General features: G+C 47.2%; 1 protein-coding gene across 1 annotated transcript in view; it reads right to left on the bottom strand.

The window, feature by feature from the left end:
• LOC115199004 (membrane-associated guanylate kinase, WW and PDZ domain-containing protein 2) overlaps positions 1–19,845 on the bottom strand; it is a gene marked incomplete in the record, with an annotated part of 237,189 nt that overhangs the window by 167,030 nt on the left and 50,314 nt on the right. Inside the window, 1 exon segment of the mRNA XM_029761485.1 lies at positions 467–583. Coding sequence (XP_029617345.1) covers positions 467–583 — 117 coding nt within the window.

The following is a 19,845-nucleotide window of genomic DNA, read 5'->3' on the forward strand; positions in this document are numbered from 1 at the left end:
CAGAATGGCGCTGCCAAGGTTCAATTTGAGACCACCCTCCGCTGAGACAGACGGCTGCAGGAGGCCAGGTTCAACCCTCCAGCCAAATCATGAAGATAGATCATCCATTACTGAACCCAGCCAGACCAACAGAGAGTCAGTAGCTGCTGGAGAAGAAGTGGAGGCTGGGAATGAAGACAGAAGATTCAAGTGCCAATGTATTTCAACGATTGGAAGGAATCTACTGGTTGTATATGTATTTGACGTATTCCCAAATTTGGAAAGTGAGATTTGAACCAGATCTGTGAATATCTCATAGCTAGTTTTACCAGGTGGCATGGCCAGGAAACATAGAAGATTCTGTGTGTTATTGGACAGGTAGGCTGGGGTGGATGAAGAATATCTCCCTGTGAGAGGGCGAGAGGGACACCAGGTAAGAAATGGGGACTGGGTCGGGGGGGGGGGGGGGGGGGGGGGGGTTACTCACAGGGTATGGTGCGGAGGTAGAGGTTGTCTCTAATGATCTGCTGGAGCTCGTGGTCCACTGAGGCCTTCTGGAAGCGCAGGTTGAGGTAGTGACGCAGGTCCTTGTCTATGACGCCCCCTGGAGGAAAAGACCAATAACAACTCGGTAAGGCCTAAGAGCAAGTGTCATGGTCAGGGCCAAGAGTTTGTCCCGATCACGTGACCAGCCGTACGTTTTTCCTGTGGTCTGGAAAAACTCAACAGTCAAACCCATGATGTCACAATAGACAATATTTGCATATTATGCAAACAAACACCAAAGCATGGACCAGTGTGAGCTCTATCAATCAATCAATCAATCACATTTATTTATAAAGCCCTTTTTACATCAGCAGTTGTCACAAAGTACTTCTACAGAAACCCAGCCTAAACCCGCAGAGAGCAAGCAATGCAGATACAGAAGCACGGCTCTATCGGTTCAACATCTGTCAACACAGCCCATGGATTGGGAGTGAGGGTGTTAATTGGTGAATGAGGCAAACATGTGTTGAGAGAAATGTCTACACATCTAGACATAAATACGTAATGAGGTCTCTGGGGGGCCTTTCTCTCCCCCTCCCTCCTTTTTCCCTCCTCCCCCCATTGCAATTATGAATGGGCTAAAGCTCGCCCACTCTAAATTTGCCTCCTCAGCAGGATGGAGGGAGGGAACGAGGGAGGGGTCGAAGGGGAAGGAGAGAGGGAGGCAACGGCAAAGCTCCAGGGAGAGAGAGAGAGCAAGAGAGAGGGCTGGAATGGACACAAGCCTCATCGATACTCCACATTTGTACTACTACCACTCACTGTGTCTGTCTGCCTGTCTGTCTGCCTGTCTCGCTCTGCCTGTCTGTCTGACCATATATATTCCACTCTTGTTCCATCCCACGTACACCATATACAGTGTTGACATACACAGACTCCACACACACAGCCTGCAACCACAGGAGATTGGTGCCACTTTAATTGGGGAGGACAGGCTTGTGGTAATGGCTGGAGCAGAGTATTTCCATGTGTTTGACGCCATTCCATTCGCTTCGTTCCAGATGTTATTATGAGCCGTCCTCCCCTCAACAGCCTCCTGTGCCTACAATATCCTCTTGAAATATCCTTCATCTCAAGCCAACCAAAAGAGCACACATCCTCAAACCAATGGAATTCCCACTGAAACAGGATGATTTCCATTGATAATGCTAAGAGGGAACCAGAGAAGAAATGTTCCCCTAACCTTCAGCAGACACTAAAAGACAGTGATTTGGCCCAACGCCTGGCAATGCTTAGGTCCTCTATCTCATCTTTCCGACCCCAAGACAACGACATTCAAGCCTTCCTTCTGTTGGAGAGCATGCGCACTGACAGACTCAACGCAATCTCAATCTGTCAGCCAGAGAGCGTTTTATAATGAGCGTCGAGAGGTCCGATGAATTCATGAATAACCTACTTTTGAAGAACAAGTTTATCTGCCGACAACGTCGGAGGAATGTTTTATCTACTGCATTCTCCTTTCTCCCTCCCTCTCGCACCGCACCAACATTGTACAAATGAATTGCCTAAACATGAATTTATAATCAAAGACTACGCCTGAATGGGGTCAGAAATAAAATCCTGTTCTACCAAGGAAACAAAACAACCCAACCAGCCAATTGACATCAGCATGAGAAAAGAAGCTATGCCATGTTAATCCACACAGTAAAAAACAGACTGATACATACAGCATTCAATGCAAAAACACACACACACACACACACACACACACACACACACACACACACACGATACCTCTTCCCCTCCACACACATACCTAAATTCACAGACGACACACAGTAAAATGCACCTCTTGCACGGCGGGTCTCACAGTTGAGTGTTATTGGCAGCCAGCTGTGTCAGTGTCCGTTCTCCACAGGTACGTATATCTCCACAAAGAGCCCAGCCAGCAGCAGCCTCTTCCAGGCTCACAGTCAGTACAGCAGTGAAGAACCCCCTCTCCCCTAGTCCCACTCACTGTGTCTATCTGTCTGATCCCCACCACCTCTCCTGGTGCTGTTCATTTCATTCCGCGGATGGGAGAGGAAGGAGAGATGAGGCAGGAGAAAGAACGAGAGAGAGAAAGAGAGAGTGTGTGTGTGAGTGAGAGAAAGGAGGAGAGAGGGAAGGGGGGGTGCGACAGTTGGGAGGCAACAAAGGAAGCAGGCTCCGGCGGTGTGGACCTATCACAATGAGATCCCTCTTCCCATGAGTCTGTGGGATTCTAAAGTCCACCGGCTCCCCCTGTCTGTGGCTGCCGGTAGCGCAGGGCAGAACATTTTTTTTCCTCCATGCCATCCTGGGTGCTCTGTACTTTGACAGCCCAGTGAATAATAATGTCAGCCGTCTGCCCTCCTCCCAGAGCAGATGCCCATCACTGGCACCACGTGACCCGCCTGTGACCCTGCGTCATTGCTCGTGACACATGAAAAAAAAAGAAGCTGTCTGGCCCACAACATGGGCTAAATGTGATGGTGCCAACAGCTGTCATCGGATTGAATTAAAACAATATGAGCTGTGGCCAGTAATTACTGTGTATTTACACTGCGCTGTTGCATGATGGGACAAACAAACAGAATGCAAGCAGAACACTGGTGTCAGCACTTTCTCTGAACTCATTTGTCCAATCTCCCTCTTTCTAACTCTCTCCCTCGCTCTATCCGCCACTTTTTCACTCTCTCTTTTTCTCACTCTTACACACACAAAGCCGCACTCACACACACACCAGATAAGGACAATAATCTGCCACGTACTTCAGTAGATAGACATGGAGGTCAGGTAGATTCACTTACAATGTCACTGAACATTCACCTAACATTAAAACAGCATACCTTACTATGAGCAGCACACAGATACGATCTTCTTTCAGTGTGATTCCTGATGGAAACTTGATTGGGGACAAGATACCAGGGCTGACCCTTGAGGACTGGAGGACTGTGTAAGGACCCTTAAGGACTGAAGAGACTGCATCCTATAAACTTCACCTCTACATGTTGGGCTGTTGAGTGTGTGACCTTCATATAACCCACTTCCAGGGGGAGGATGGTAAAGTAGGTCTTCAGTTAGGTGCACTACAATAGCAGGTGAGTGTCCTCTCTATGGCCCAGGGCTGGTGAAGGATGACACAGCCGTGTGTGTGTGTCATGAGCGTGCCGTGTGTGTGTGTGTGTGTGTGTGTGTGTGTGTGTGTGTGTGTGTGTGTGTGTGTGTGTGTAAATCAATGCGGTGTATGAGGAGGTCACTACAGCGTTCAGTCCTCTAGTGATGAGATCAGTGTGGAGTATCTCTCTCTAGTGGGATGAGGCCATTTCTCATCCCACTCACTCTGGGCTATCATGACACGCCTGACAAGTGAGGAGGATGGGGGGGATGGGCGGAAGAGAGGAGAAGGAGAAAGGGAGGACAGGAGATATGGACAGAGAGTGACAGTCAGTGCTGCAGTGGTACTGAGGTAACACAGCAGCAGTAGTAGTAATGAGGTAACACAGCAGCAGTAGTGCTGAGGTAACAGCAGCAGCAGCAGTACTAAGATAACACAGCAGCAGTGGTACTGAGGTAACACAGCAGCAGTGGTACTGAGGTAACACAGCAGCAGTAGTGCTGAGGTAACAGCAGCAGCAGCAGTACTAAGATAACACAGCAGCAGTGGTACTAAGGTAACACAGCAGCAGTAGTGCTGAGGTAACACAGCAGCAGTGGTATTGAGGTAACACAGCAGTAGTAGTGCTGAGGTAACACAGCAGCAGTAGTGCTGAGGTAACAGCAGCAGCAGTAGTACTAAGATAACACAGCAACAGTGGTACTGAGGTAACAGCAGCAGCAGTAGTACTAAGATAACACAGCAGCGGTACTGAGGTAACAGCAGCAGCAGTGGTACTGAGGTAACAGCAGCAGCAGTAGTACTAAGATAACACAGCAACAGTGGTACTGAGGTAACAGCAGCAGCAGTAGTACTAAGATAACACAGCAGCGGTACTGAGGTAACAGCAGCAGCAGTGGTACTGAGGTAACAGCAGCAGCAGTAGTACAGAGGTAACAGAAGCAGCAGATATACTGAGGTAATAGCAGCAGAAGTACTGAGGTAACACAGCAGCTGCGAAACTGAGGTAACAGCAGCAGCAGTAGTACTGACGTAAAAGCAGCAGCAGGTATACTGAGGTAACACAGCAGCAGCGGTACTGAGGTAACAGCAGCAGCATCAGAACTGAGGTAACGCAGCAGCTGTACTGAGGTAACACAGGAGCAGCGGTACTGAGGTAACAGCAGCAGCAGAGGTACTGAGGTAACAGCAGCAGCAGCAGTACTGAGGTAACAGCAGCAGCAGAAGTACTGAGGTAACACAGCAGCAGCGGTACTGAGGTAACACAGCAGCAGTAGTACTGAGGTAACAGCAGCAGCGGGTAAAAAACATGGCCCACCTTGCCTGACGAGGATTCAGTCTCCTCGCTGCCCGGATGTACTCCAGGTTGCGGTGGTCAGTCCAGATGAGGAAAGGGTGTTTAGCCCTCTCAAGCCAATGTCTCCACGCCTTCAAAGCTTTAACCACAGCCAACAGCTCCCGGTCCCCCACATCATAGTTCCGCTCCGCCAGGCTGAGCTTCTTCGAGAAGAAAGCACAGGGGCGGAGCTTCGGTGGCGTACCCGAGCGCTGAGAGAGCACGGCTCCTATCCCAGCCTCGGACGCGTCCACCTCCACTATGAACGCCAAAGAGGGATCCAGATGGGCCAGCATGGGAGCCGAGGTAAACAGAGCCCTTACGTGCCCAAAAGCCCTGTCCGCCTCAGCCGACCACTGCAAACGTACAGGACCCCCTTTCAGCAGTGAGGTAATGGGAGCAGCCACCTGGCCAAAACCCCGGATAAACCTCCGGGAGTAATTGGCAAACCCTAAAAACCGCTGCACCTCCTTTACCGTGGTGAGAGTCGGCCAATTACGCACGGCTGAAATGCGGTCACTTTCCATCTCCACCCCTGATGTGGAAATGCGATAGCCTAGGAAGGAGACGGCCTGCTGAAAGAACAGGCATTTCTCAGCCTTGATGTACTGGTCATGCTCCAACAGTCGTCCAAGTACCCTGCGCACCAAGGACACATGCGGAGTATATCAGAATGTCATCGATAAACACCACTACACCCTGCCCATGCAGGTCCCTGAAAATCTCATCTAGAAAGGATTGGAAGACTGATGGAGCATTCATCAACCCGTACTGCATGACGAGGTACTCATAATGCCCTGAAGTAGTACTGAACACCGTCTTCCACTCGTCCACCTCCCGGATACGCACCAGGTTGTAAGCGCTCCTGAGATCCAATTTAGTGAAGAAGCGCGCCCCGTGCATTGACTCAATCGCCGTGGCGATGAGAGGTAGCGGGTAACTGTACCTCAGTGTGATTTTATTTAGACCTCGATAGTCAATGCACGGGCGCAGACCTCCCTCCTTCTTCTTCACAAAAAATAAACTTGAGGAGGCGGGTGAAGTGGAGGATCCAATGTACCCCTGATGCAGGGATTCAGAGACATATGTCTCCATAGCCTCCGTCTCCGCTTGCGACAGGGGATACACGTGACTCCTGGGAAGTGTAGCGTCTACCAGGAGATTTATCGCACAATCCCCCCGTTGATGGGGTGGTAACTGAGTCGCCTTCTTTTTGGAGAAGGCGAGAGCCAAATCGTCATATTCTGGGGGGATGCGCACGGTGGAGACCTGGTCTGGACTTTCCACCGTGGTAGCACCAACGGAAACTCCTAAACACCTCCCCGAGCACTCTCGCGACCACCCCGTGAGAGCCCTCTGTTTCCATGAAATGGTGGGGTCATGACGAGCTAACCACGGAAGGCCTCGTACCACGGGAAACGCAGGAGAGTCAATGAGGAAGAGACTGATTCTCTCCTCGTGACCCCCCCTGCGTCACCATGACAATGGTCGACTCTCCAGAGCGTGTACCGGGAAGGGTCTAACCACAGGAACAATGGGGATCCCTAAACTAAGGGCGAACACTCTGTCGATAAAATTCCCAGCCGCGCCTGAATCGACGAGCGGGTAAAACTCAGGAAAACAAACATGAACAAATAGGTGGACAACAGAGGACTCTGGATGAGAGTGGTGCAGACTCACCTGGGGTGACGCCAGAGAGCCCTGCCTGCTGCCTCGACTCCCAGAGGGACCAACCCGGCACCGACCGGCAATGTGCCCTCTGCGGCCACAGATGGTGCACATGAAGGCCCCTCCTCCAGCCTCCCTAAGCGCAGCCCCTCCCAGCTCCATTGGCACCGGAGCGGTGGTGCTGGAAGATGGAACCGACAGAGCCCTCTCTGGACGTCCGCGGGTAACCAGCAGGTTATCCATCTGAATGGACAGATCCACCAGTTGGTCAAAGGTGATGGTGGCATCCCTGCAGGCCAACTCCCTACGGACGTCCTCGCGCAGGCTGCATCTGTAGTTGTCGATAAGGTCCCTGTCGTTCCATCCTGCTCCGGCGGCCAAAGTCTGAAATTCCAGGGCGAACTCCTGGGCGCTCCTCGTCCCCTGCCTCAGGTGGAAGAGCCATTCCCCCACCGCTCTACCCTCGGGCGGATGGTTGAATACTGCCCGGAAGTGGCGGGTGACCTTCTCTAAGTGGTCCAACGCCGTATCTTCTTCTCCCCACACGGCGTTTGCCCACTCCAGAGCTCTCCAGAGGCACGCGACGAGGGCGGACACCCTCTCTCTTCCCGAGGGAGCTGGATGAACGGTGGCCAGGTATAGGTCCAGCTGTAACAGGAACCCCTGGCACCCTGCTGCCGTCTCATCATACTCCCTGGGAAGGGAGAGACGCATCCCACTGGGACCGGATACAGGAGGGGCGGGTAGAGGTAACCCCGGTTGTGCTGGTCGAGGTGCTGGAGAGACTCCCTGTCTCTCCCAGAGGTCCATGGTGTGGACAACGCGATCCATCGTGGCACCGAGATGTTGCAGCATCCCCGAGTGTTCTCGGACGCGCTCCTCGACTCCTCTGACCGGGGTACCTGCACCTGCTGACTCCATGGGTGGTGTGGAATTCTGTCAAGGTTGTGCGCTACTGGTAAGAAGTCAGGTGCAGGAGAGCAGAGAGTTGTCATCAGACGCACTTTATTTGGCAGAAGCACAAAAGACAGACGCAACTGCGTCAAAAAACCTCCTGCCAATGGCAAAAGTGAATAAACGCGAAAACACTCACAATAATGCAAATGTTTAAGAATAAACATACTACGGGTCAAAACACGATACACGGGGAAACCAGTCTGGTGCGTAACACTAAACACGTAATAAAACAATTCCACACAAAGACATGGGCGGGAACAGAGGAATATATATATGCAGTGTGATTAGGGAATGTAAACCAGGTGTTCGGGGAACAAGACAAAACAAATGGAACAATGAAAAATTGAGCGGCAATGGCTAGAAGATCGGTGACGTCGACCGCCGAACGCCGCCCGAACAAGGAGGGGAGCTGACTTCGGCGGAAGTTGTGACAGCAGCAGTAGTAGTACTGAGGTAAAAGCAGCAGAAGTAGTGCTGAGGTAACAGCAGCAGTAGTTCTGAGGTAACAGCAGCAGTAGTACTGAGGTAACAGTAGGAGTAGTACTGAGGTAACAGTAGGAGTAGTACTGAGGTAACAGCAGTAGCAGTAGTACTGAGGTAACAGCAGCAGCAGTAGTACTGAGGTAACAGCAGCAGCAGTAGTACTGAGGTAACAGCAGCAGCAGTAGTACTGAGGTAACAGCAGCAGCAGTCGTACTGAGGTAACACACCAGCAGCAGTAATGAGGTAACACAGCATGAGTAATACTGAGGTAACACAGCAGCAGCAGTACTGAGGTAGCAGCAGCAGTAGTAGTAGTACTGAGGTAACAGCAGCTGTCAAGGTTGTGCGCTACTGGTAAGAAGTCAGTTGCAGGAGAGCAGACAGTTGTGATCAGGTGCACTTTATTTGGCAGAAGCACAAAAGACAGACGCAACTGCGTCAAAAAACCTCCAGCCAAAGGCAAAAGTAAGGTAACACAGCATGAGTATTACTGAGGTAACACAGCAGCAGTAGTACTGAGGTAACAGCAGCAGCAGTTATACTGAGGTAACACAGCAGCAGTAGTACTGAGGTAAGAGCAACAGTAGTACTGAGGTAACAGCAGCAGCAATTGTACTGAGGTAACAGCAGCAGCAGTTATACTAAGGTAACAGCAGCAGCAGTAGTACTGTAGCAGAGAGACAACCTGGACTTAGACAAATGCATGCAAATAAACATGCTGAAGCAAAGGCAGACACACACTATCCACAGTATCAGAGAAATACAGAACATGCATGAACATTACAATATGTGCAAGGGAACCTGCAGGCATATCTACATACTAGAGGTCGACCGATTATGATTTTTCAACGCCGATACTGATTATTGGAGGACCAAAAAAGCCGCTAACGATTAATCAGCCGATTTTTTTTCTTTATTTGTAATAATGACAATTACAACAATACTGAATGAACACTTATTTTAACTTAATATAATACATCAATAAAATCAATTTAGCCTCAAATAAATAATGAAACATGTTCAATTTGGTTTAAATAATGCAAAAACAAAGTGTTGGAGAAGAAAGTAAAAGTGCAATATGTGCCATGTAAGAAAGCTAACGTTTAAGTGCCTTGCTCAGAACATGGGAACATATGAAAGCTGGTGGTTCCTTTTAACATGAGTCTTCAATATTCCCAGGTAAGAAGTTTTAGGTTGTAGTTATTATAGGAATTATAGGTCTATTTCTTGCTATACGATTTGTATTTCATATACCTTTGACTATTGGATGTTCTTATAGGCACTTTAGTATTGCCAGTGTAACAGTATAGCTTCCGTCCTTCTCCTCGCTCCTACCTGGGCTCGAACCAGGAACACATCGACAACAGCCACCCTCGAAGCAGCGTTACCCATGCAGAGCAAGGGGAAAAACTACTCCAAGTCTCGAGTGACGTTTGAAACAAACACTATTAGCGCGCACCCCGCTAACTAGCTAGCCATTTCACATCGGTTACACCAGCCTAATCTTGGGAGTTGATAGGCTTGAAGTCATAAACAGAGCAATGCATTGCGAAGAGCTGCTGGCAAAACGCACTAAAGTGCTGTTCAAATGAATGCTTACGAGCCTGCTGGTGCCTACCACCGCTCAGTCAGACTGCTCTATCAAATCATAGACTTAATTATAATATAATAAACACACAGAAATACGAGCCTTAGGTCATTAATATGGTTGAATCCGGAAACTATCATCTCAAAAACAAAACGTTTTTTCTTTCAGTGAAATACGGAACCTTTCCGTATTTTATCTAACGGGTGGCATCCCTAAGTCTAAATATTCCTGTTATATTGCACAACCTTCAATGTTATGTCATAATTACGTAAAATTCTGGCAAATTAGTTTGCAACGAGCCAGGCGGCCCAAACTGTTGCATATACCCTGACTCTGCGTGCAATGAACGCAAGAGAAGTGACACAATTTCATGTTACCAGGCAATATTAACTAAATATGCAGGTTTAAAAATATATACTTGTGTATTGATTTTAAAGAAAGGCATTGATGTTTATGGTTAGGTACATTGGTGCAACGACAGTGCTTTTTTCGCAAATGAGCTTGTTAAATCATCACCCGTTTGTTGAAGTAGGGTGTGATTCGATGAGAAATTAACAGGCACCGCATCGATTATATGCAACGCAGGACACGTTAGATAAACTAGTAATATCATCAACCATGTGTAGTTAACTAGTGATTATGTTAAGATTGATAGTTTTTTATAAGATAAGTTTAATGCTAGCTAGCAACTTACCTTGGCTTCTTGCTGCCCTCGCGTAACTGGTAGTCAGCCTGCCATGCAGGCTCCTCGTGGAGTGCAATGTAAGGCAGGTGGTTACAGTGTTGGACTAGTAACCGGAAGGTTGCAAAAACGAATCCCCGAATCCCCCCGGAACAAGGCAGTTAACCCCCGTTCCTAGGCCGTCATTGAAAATAAGAATGTGTTCTTAATCTGACTTGCCTAGTTAAATAAAGGTGTAAAAAAATATAAAAAATAAAAAATAAATACCGGTTACCGATTGTTATGAAAACTTGAAATCGGCCTTAATTAATCGGCCATTCCGATTAATCGGTCGACCTCTACTACATACATCACAAAATGTCTCTTAAGTTTGACCTTGACAGAAACCACTCAGGCTATTCATTTCTCTGTAGGCTATCTAGAGGCAGTAGTGTTTTAGACACAGATAGAAAAGGTCACCAGTCGCCTTCAGTGGACCAAACACCTCTAGAAACCAATATATGTGGGAAATGACTGTTCTCCTTCCACAGCAGAGTAAAGTATGGAGTCTGAGCCTGCGGTAAGCAGGTGTCATGGAAGCCCCTGGAGAAGGAACAGGCTGTGGAGTCTAAAAGTGAGGAGGGAGACAGCTGTTCCCCTCTGGGAGTTGTGAGCTCAGAGAGGTGCCTCGTATGCTACATCATTTAGACTAGCCTAGCGTAACCAGCCTGAGAGGTGCCTTTTTACCACGGCTAGCGTAGCCTATCCTAGCGCTGACTATTTACCAGCCTATTGTGTTCAGCTCAGGTGAAACCACTCAATAGTCCTCCAAAGTAGCTCTGACTGACTCCTGCAGAGAACACTGCGGACACCCTTTCATCCTGGCATCTATTAAATGTAACGCCTAAAAGTCATGGTGAATAACAGATACAGGTTTCTATAGAGAGCCTTGATGAGGCAGTACTTCTCTTAAAATCACTGGGAAATGAACAAGGCCCTCTACGGTGTGCATACTAAAGCTCAATCATACAAAACACAATCTCTCTCTCTCTCTCATTCACACATTACATTTGCGCACAAACACATGCATTCATACACACACAGCAGAAGAAAGGTGGATCTACACATTGCCGCATAGATCAGTTGCATGGCTTGTCAGTAAGACGTGAGAAGACTACCATAAAGATGTCAGTGCCATGTGCCAAGCACTCTGCTCCTCACGCAGCCTGAACAGCTTCTGTTCTTAACAACACCATTCAGTCTGCTGTCAATGTGTGTGATGCACTGGATATCGCCCCACACACCCCAGGGCAGCAAGAACACACACACACACACACACACACACACACACACACACACACACACACACACACACACACACACACACACACACACACACACACACACACTGTGCAGTATAATGACTGCTCTTTGTGTGTGTGTGTGTGTGTGTGTGTGTGTGTGTGTTTCTTTGTGTTATAAAGAGAGGGGTGTTAGCAGACAGCTGTTTATATAATTAGCCTGTAATTAGAGGGCTGTGGTTGTCTGAAACCTCAGCAGTTCCACCAGGCACACTCATTTAGCTGTCTAAAGAGCACACTGTCAACAACATGACATCAACATTTTATGTGGGTTCATACCAGTGGCAATTTTAACATGTAAATCTTGGTTGGGCAAACCCCCCAAAATGTGTTTTGATGCATGCCAGAAACGCCACTACACAACATAACACTAAACAATACATTAATTGCACTATAACGGTGACAAATGGTGCCCACAAACTGTTAGGGCCTACATAAAGCTGTTCCAATAGCAGAGTCCCAACAGCAGTCCTAACACCTTACCACTGCTACACCTGGCTATCAGCGGAGCCTTGTCTGGCAGCTTAACAATGAATTCAGCCTCATTTACTGCCTTTTTAAAAACCTAGCTGATATGGCTGACTTGCTTAAACAAATGTGGTTTCTACTGACAATTGAGATGTACAAACTATGGCATAAGGGGACGACGAGCTTATATGTGTCCGGATCCCTCCGGTACTGATGCTCATTCTGTTCACCAGTTCCGGAGGTCCAAGTCACCGGCTTTCTAGGCTTCACTGAACGGGATTCATTATCATCAACTCCGGACTGTCTTGTCTGATTACACACACCTGGTTCCCATTTCCCCTGATTAGTATGTTATATATATGCCCTCTGTTCCCTCTGTCTTTGTCGGTTATTGTTCCCATGTCAGTTGGTGGTGTGAGTACCTATGCGTTGGTGCAGCTGTTATGCTGCGGGCTATATATTTTGTGTGTTACGGGTATCATCCCGTGTCGTTCAACAAGGTTTACCCTCGCTCTTTTGTTTGGGTACAGCCCAATGTTTTTGTATAAGTGTTTGTTTTGGGTGTATTAAAAACCCCTATTGTGTATTGCTGCGCCTGTCTCCAAAATCCTTTATACCAGCGTGACAATATGAGGCAATTCGTCATTTCGATTAAGACATTAATGAATAAGCTAGCATGGACGTAGTCAATATAACTATTTGTTCAGCACTTTTGAAATGTACAGGGCCAGAATTCAGAACATGGGCCATTCTTACAGTATTCTCCCTGTACACCAAGTCAGAACCGTAGAATAAAGGGGTATATAAGCAGACAATGAAAGCTCTTACAATTTCCGATGATGACATTCTCTAAAACAAGTTATAGACTACATGTGCACCACCAAGTCAGAACAGTAGGCTAAATTATGAGGGGAAAAGAGATCAAATTATTAGGGTAAGGCACATGGGCCACTAACAGCTTACTACACAACATACATTTAGTTTGACTTTCTTAGCTACAGTATACATATCTCCCTAGCATATTAAATCATTTATGCAGTAGAATATTTTGTCAACAAACTTTGTCTGGATTTATGATGCTTTCAAGACAACTGAGAACTCGGAAATAAACAAGGTCGAATCATGACGTCAGCGATCTTCAGGTCAGAGCTCTAGAAAGAGGCCAGAGCTCCCGACTTATTTTCCCAGTCTGAGCTCATTTTTGTCATAGTTCCCAGTTGTCTTGAACTCACTGAAGTCTGAGATTTCCTAGTTCAGAGTTTCCAGTTGTTTTGAATGTGTCAGAAGTCATGCTGGATTGACAGCATGGCCAATGTTGAATGTTTATCCTTCTAAGCTTGGAAAAGAGACCCTTAAACCCAAACTTGGAACACACACCCACTCCACTTGCTTTGCAATGCTTGCAGTTAGCCACTGAATCCTTCAAAACCACTCATTGTTGAATTTGTAAATTTCCAACTTGCTCTGTAATGTTTATGTCCAATTGCCGATGAACACCGATACATTTTATCTATAATTTCTCTTCATAAGGATTGAAAAGGATTTGCCAGTAGATTGTCGACTTGATTCATGATGAAGACTCTGCTAGCTTCCTTGCTAAGATTTTGAAAGTATGATGTTGACATGATCAGTCCAATCAAAGCTACGGTAGATATAACGAGGTTTGATGTAATTTTATCTGTGACCAATGACCTTGAGCCTTCATGGATGGGCACTTCTAATGTAACTCTATGAATTTTAGAGCTCTCACTGTAGATTTTGCGGTGACGCAGTGTCCCCATGAGTGACAAAACACTGAGCCAATCATGGCGCAACTAGAGAACATTACCAACTCCTACGCTCAGTATTTTCCGCTGGCTGCCCCACCACCACAGAAAGCACTGAGCTCGGCTGAAACACCTGCATTTTGGAGCTGCCTTACTCAAGAAAGAAACAAATGTTTGAATGCAGCTTAATAACTCAAGTATATATATTTTCTTTACATTGTTTGCAAACTGATAAGTGACACATATTAATGCCAAAATAACATGCAAAACGGGCATAAAAAAAACTTGACTTTTTCCACATTGTTACTTTACAGCCTTATTCTAAAATATATAGAATATATTTTTTTTCTCATCAATCGACACACAATACCCAATAATGACAAAGCGAAAACAGGTTTTGTATTTTCTTTGCAAATGCATTAAAAATAAAAAACTGAAATACTTTACTTACATAAGTATTCAGACCCGTTGCTATGAGACTCGAAATTGAGCTCAGGTGCATCCTGTTTTCATTGATCATCCTTGAGATGTTCCTACAACTTCATTGGAGTCAATCTATGGTCAATTAAATTGATTGGACATGATTTGGAAAGGCACACACCTGTCTATATAAGGTCCCACAGTTGTCAGAGCAAAAACCAAGCCATGAGGTTGAAGGAATTGTCCATAGAGCTCTGAAACAGGATTGTGTCGAGGCACAGATCTAGGGAAGGGTACCAAAACATTTCTGCAGCACTGAAGCTCCCAAGAACACAGTGGCTGTGTCATTCTTAAATGGAAGAAGTTTGGAACCACCAAGACTCTTCCTAGATCAAACTGAGCAATCGGGGGAGAAGTGCCTTTGTTAGGGAAGTGACCACCCAATGGTCACTCTGACAGAGCTCCAGAGATCTTCTGTGGAGATGGGAGAACCTTCCATAAGGAAAACCATCTCTGCAGCACTCTACCAATCAGGCCTTTATGGTAGAGTGGCCAGACAGAAGCCACTCCTCAATAAAAGGCACATGATAGACTGCTTGGAGTTTGCCAAAAGGCACCTGAAGGACTCAGACCACGAGACACAAGATTCTCTGATCTGATGAAACTCTTTGGCCTGAATGCCAAGCGTCACGTCTGGAGGAAACCTGGCACCATCCCTACGGTGAAACATGGTGATGGCAGCATCATGCTGTGGGGATGTTTTTCAGCAGCAGGGACTGGGAGACATGTCAGAGTCAAGGGAAAGATGAACGGAGCAAAGTACAGAGAGATCCTTGATGAAAATCTGCTCCAGAGTGCTCGAGACCTCAGACTGAGGTGAAGGTTCACCTTCCAACAGGAAAACGACCCTAAGCACACAGCCAAGACAACACAGGAGTGTCTTCAGGACAAGTCTCTGAATGTCCTTGAGTTGCCCAGCCTTAGCCCGGACTTGAACATCTCTGGAGAGACCTGAAAATAGCTGGGCATCCAACCTGACAGAGCTTGAGAGGATCTGCAGAGAAGAATGGGAGAAACTCCCCAATTACCAGTGTAATTGGGGAGTTTCAAGCTTGTAGCGTCATACCCAAGAAGACTCGAGGCTATAATCGCTGCCAACGGTGCTTCAACAAAGTACTGAGTAAAGGGTCTGAATACTTATGTAAATGTGATATTTCAGTTTTTATTTTTATTACATTTGCAAAAATGTTTAAAAAACTGTTTTGCGATTATGGGGTATTTATGTAGATTGACGAGGAAAAAAACATTTTTAATTAATTTAAGCGCAAGGCTGTAATGTAACAAAATGAGGAAAAAGTCAAGAGGTCTGAATAATTTCCGAATGCACTCTGTGTATATATATACACACACACACACGCACTCTGTGTATATACACACACACACACACACACACACACACACACACACACACACACACACACTTATATATAAACTACCAACATTCGGAAAGCCCATTCGGAAAGTATTCAGAACCCTTGACTTTTAGACTTAAATATATCACCACAGGTTGATACCATTTAAGCTACATTCATTGGTAGTACTGTTGATGTGATTCGTCAGATTTGTACATCCCTTTACATTTACCTGTTTCTCCACCTCTCTACCCGTTTCTCCCTCTCTCTTTCTCTCTACCTGTTTCTCCACCTCTCTACCCGTTTCTCCCTCTCTTTCTCTCTACCTGTTTCTCCACCTCTCTACCCGTTTCTCCCTCTCTCTTTCTCTCTACCTGTTTCTCCACCTCTCTACCCGTTTCTCCCTCTCTCTTTCTCTCTACCTGTTTCTCCACCTCTCTACCCGTTTCTCCCTCTCTCTTTCTCTCTACCTGTTTCTCCACCTCTCTACCCGTTTCTCCCTCTCTTTCTCTCTACCTGTTTCTCCACCTCTCTACCCGTTTCTCCCTCTCTTTCTCTCTACCTGTTTCTCCACCTCTCTTTCTCTCTGTTACACATGTTTTATCTCTCACTCACCTGCAGACACACAAAGAGGCACGGACGTACACACACACATACACACGCGCACACACAGTTTCTCCTACATTCACTCTCAAACACACAATCTATCCCTCTCTCTCTTCCTCTCTCTCTCTTCTGTTAACCGTACTCCCACAGGTGACTGTTCTGTCGTGCCTGCTGGTTACACCGTGCTGACCAACTTCGCTAGCAGAAATTGCCATAGAAATTGGCCTCTCCGATGCATTTGTCTCCTGGCAGGGAGGCCCCACTTTAGGTGGTGGAACAAGACAGGCTCCGTGCTGATAGTGCTGCTGGAGCAGGAAATGGAATGTGTCCGTCATAAAGCCGGCTGGGCTGTTGGGATGGAATGGCCCCGCTGTTCGTCTGCATACGCCTGCTACCTTCCACTGTGCCTCGGCGCACACCAGCGACACGGCAATTGGCGATACATTATTACCTGACCATTGTATCAAAAGTAGCATGTCAGACATCTGATTGGGCTCTACTGGAGTGGCAGGAATAAAGATGGGTGTTTATGGGTAAAGCTGTTGATGTCTTGGTAGCCCCTATACATGTGAAATGGACATGAGGAGCAGAGAGTGAAACTACAACTGGTAGTCAGCCCTCATCTTCAAGCTCTCTGCCCAGGAGGACATGCTACTTGGTGTGACTTTGGCATCAACTACAACAAGAATGTCAATAAATAAATCACATGCCGACCTCAGTTGAGAACCGTGTGTTCGCCAAATAATACATCAAGTGGAATTAAACTTCAAAGACAGCCAGTGTGTTGTCCAACTGAGCACAGTAATGACTGCAACCCCACCCAACCCTCTCTGCCTCCCTCTGCCTCCCTCTGCCTCCCTCTGCCTCCCTCTGCCTCCCTCTGCCTCCCTCTGCCTCTCTCTGCCTCTCTCTGCCTCTCTCTGGCTCTCTCTGGCTCTCTCTGGCTCTCTCTGGCTCTCTCTGGCTCTCTCTGGCTCTCTCTGGCTCCCTCTGGCTCCCTCTGGCTCCCTCTGGCTCCCTCTGGCTCCCTCTGGCTCCCTCTGGCTCCCTCTGGCTCCCTCTGGCTCCCTCTGGCTCCCTCTGGCTCCCTCTGGCTCCCTCTGGCTCCCTCTGGCTCTCTCTGCCTCTCTCTGCCTCTCTCTGCCTCTCTCTGCCTCTCTCTGCCTCTCTCTCCATTCTGAGCAGGGTTAATAAAAGAACAGCGATATATTATCCACAAATCTATCTGTCTGTATTTCTGTATTCATCGGGAGCTTCAACAGATCAAAGGGGCTGTGTGAGGATCTGTGTGTGTAAAACCGTTGGTGAGATGCGATACCTGTCTTGAAGGAGATCGGCAGACAGCAGACGGGCCTATCAAAGAGCTGCCACCTCACACAATGCATGTCATGCACCAGGCGTTCATCTCATCTGATGCTAGGGGAGAGGCGGGGGAGACGGGGGAGACAGATGGACAGGGAAGGGAGAGGAAGCAGGTATTGTATGGGTAGTTCTAGATTTTGATTTATTAGGATCCCCTTTTAGTCGACGCCACTGGGGACAGCTCGTCTTACTGGGGTCTGACATGTAACGAAAAAGACATACAGACAAAAGACTTTACAATTTACATACATTTAAAAACATTAACATGTAGTGTGTTTGTGTGTGCATCTATCAATTCCACATACATGTCAGTAGAGAGGAAGGGGGAGACATAAGAGAGTATGAAACAGTTTTACCACTTGTTGGGATGGGAGCAGCCAATTCACATTATGAATAGGTTGTGGCAGGTAGCCTAGTGGTTAACACCATTGGTCCGGTAACTAAAAAGGTTGCTGGTTCAAATCCCTGAGGTGGAAAAAATCTGCTGTTCTGCCCTTGAGCAAGGCCCCCAACAAGAACTGCACTGTGGACGTTGATGAAGGCAGCCCCCCGCACCTCTCTGATTCAGAGGGGTTGGGTTAAATGCAGAAGACACATTTCAGTTGAATGCATTCAGTTGTACAACTGACTCGGTTTCCCCTCCCTAGTGGCTTGCTCAACAGAATAACTTCACTGGTTAGCCGAATGTTATGATGAAAAGCCTCTTTTACTTTTGTGTTTGACACAAAAAGCCCATCTTTATTTCTGGTATACACATCATCAGAATACACAGACAAATGTAGAAATGTGGTATTGGCTATATGCTTCAGGACAGGCATATTTAGACGTTTATACTGAGACCAGACAATAACTCTGTGGCAATCACCCAGTTTCCCTGATAACAAAATAGCTTCCATCCCACAATGAACATGTAGCCCGTCTTATACAGAGAGAGAGAGAGAGAGAGAGAGAGAGCTACAGTTGTGAGCCATTCTTACAGGCTTCAACACCCAAATAATTGCCAAAGCCTCCAGCCACCCGAGACATGGACTGTTGAAACTCCAAAACTTGAAACCTTTTCATCCATTCTGACTTTACACATAATGCCTTAGGGTTAAAGACACCATGAAAGAAGAATGTGTGGTTTACTTAAAGAGATAACTGACTGAGTGAGAGTGGGGTAAAACAATCTACATTCACCACAAAGTGGGACACCGTAGCACATATATAGGCTATATGGTTGATTCCCTGAGATTGCCTAACGAACAGAAATGGCCGTATTGTTTGGCGTGTCACAGATGCTGAGCTAACCACAACCCCCAGATCTGATGACAGTTGTGGTACTGTGGTGTGGGTGGAATGCCACTGGAGGTCATCTGAACAGCCGTGACGTCACTAAATGGTCTGCAGCCAAGTCCGGTCTGCATGGGAATCCATAAAGCCATGTGACCTAACCATGAAATACTCTGTCTCTTAGCCTAGCGACCACTGTGTTTTTCCAGATCTGGGGCTTTATGTGCTGTATCAAGCGTTTCAGAGTAGGAGTGCTGATCTAGGATCAGAATCAGATCCCCCCCTGTCCATGTCATTTATTGTGGTCAGAAGTTGGAAAAGTGTTGCACTACTCAACATGTGCTGAGGCTGAGCAGCAGTGGTTGGACCACCCGGTGGAGTGGTAGTGTTGTTAACACAGCATGGGTCTGGCTTTAGTTCTGAATGGCTTACCATAGGCCCAGCTGTGCTTTAGCCCCCGCTCCTCTCTGTAAGCAGAGATGTAAAACTTTACTAACTGACAGTCTGGGCAAAATAGAAGGGAGGGAGGGAGGGTGATGGCATAGCCAGGGAAGAGCTCAGACTTGATCAATTTCTCTGCCTGAGAGAAGACGAAGAAGAGGGGGAGGAGGAGGGGATGGATCAATAGTTTACTTCTTAATTGACCTTTCATTAAGAGGTTGGTTCTGGGCTCAGTAATCACAGACGTCCCGTGATGGAGCCATTTAGGGATATCGAGCTGCTAAAATCTATACAGGCTCAGAGTGGAGCAGCACAGCCCAGGCCAACCTCTGATGAACACTGTTACAGCTACACACACGGCTACACGGATCATCCCCACCACTGATTACCACAGGATTTACGAGCCTTTCCTGCCCCCCCGCTTGGGTTCCTGCACTGCT

This window comes from Salmo trutta, chromosome 8, assembly GCF_901001165.1.
Source record: "Salmo trutta chromosome 8, fSalTru1.1, whole genome shotgun sequence".
Classification (NCBI taxonomy): Eukaryota; Metazoa; Chordata; class Actinopteri; order Salmoniformes; family Salmonidae; genus Salmo; species Salmo trutta.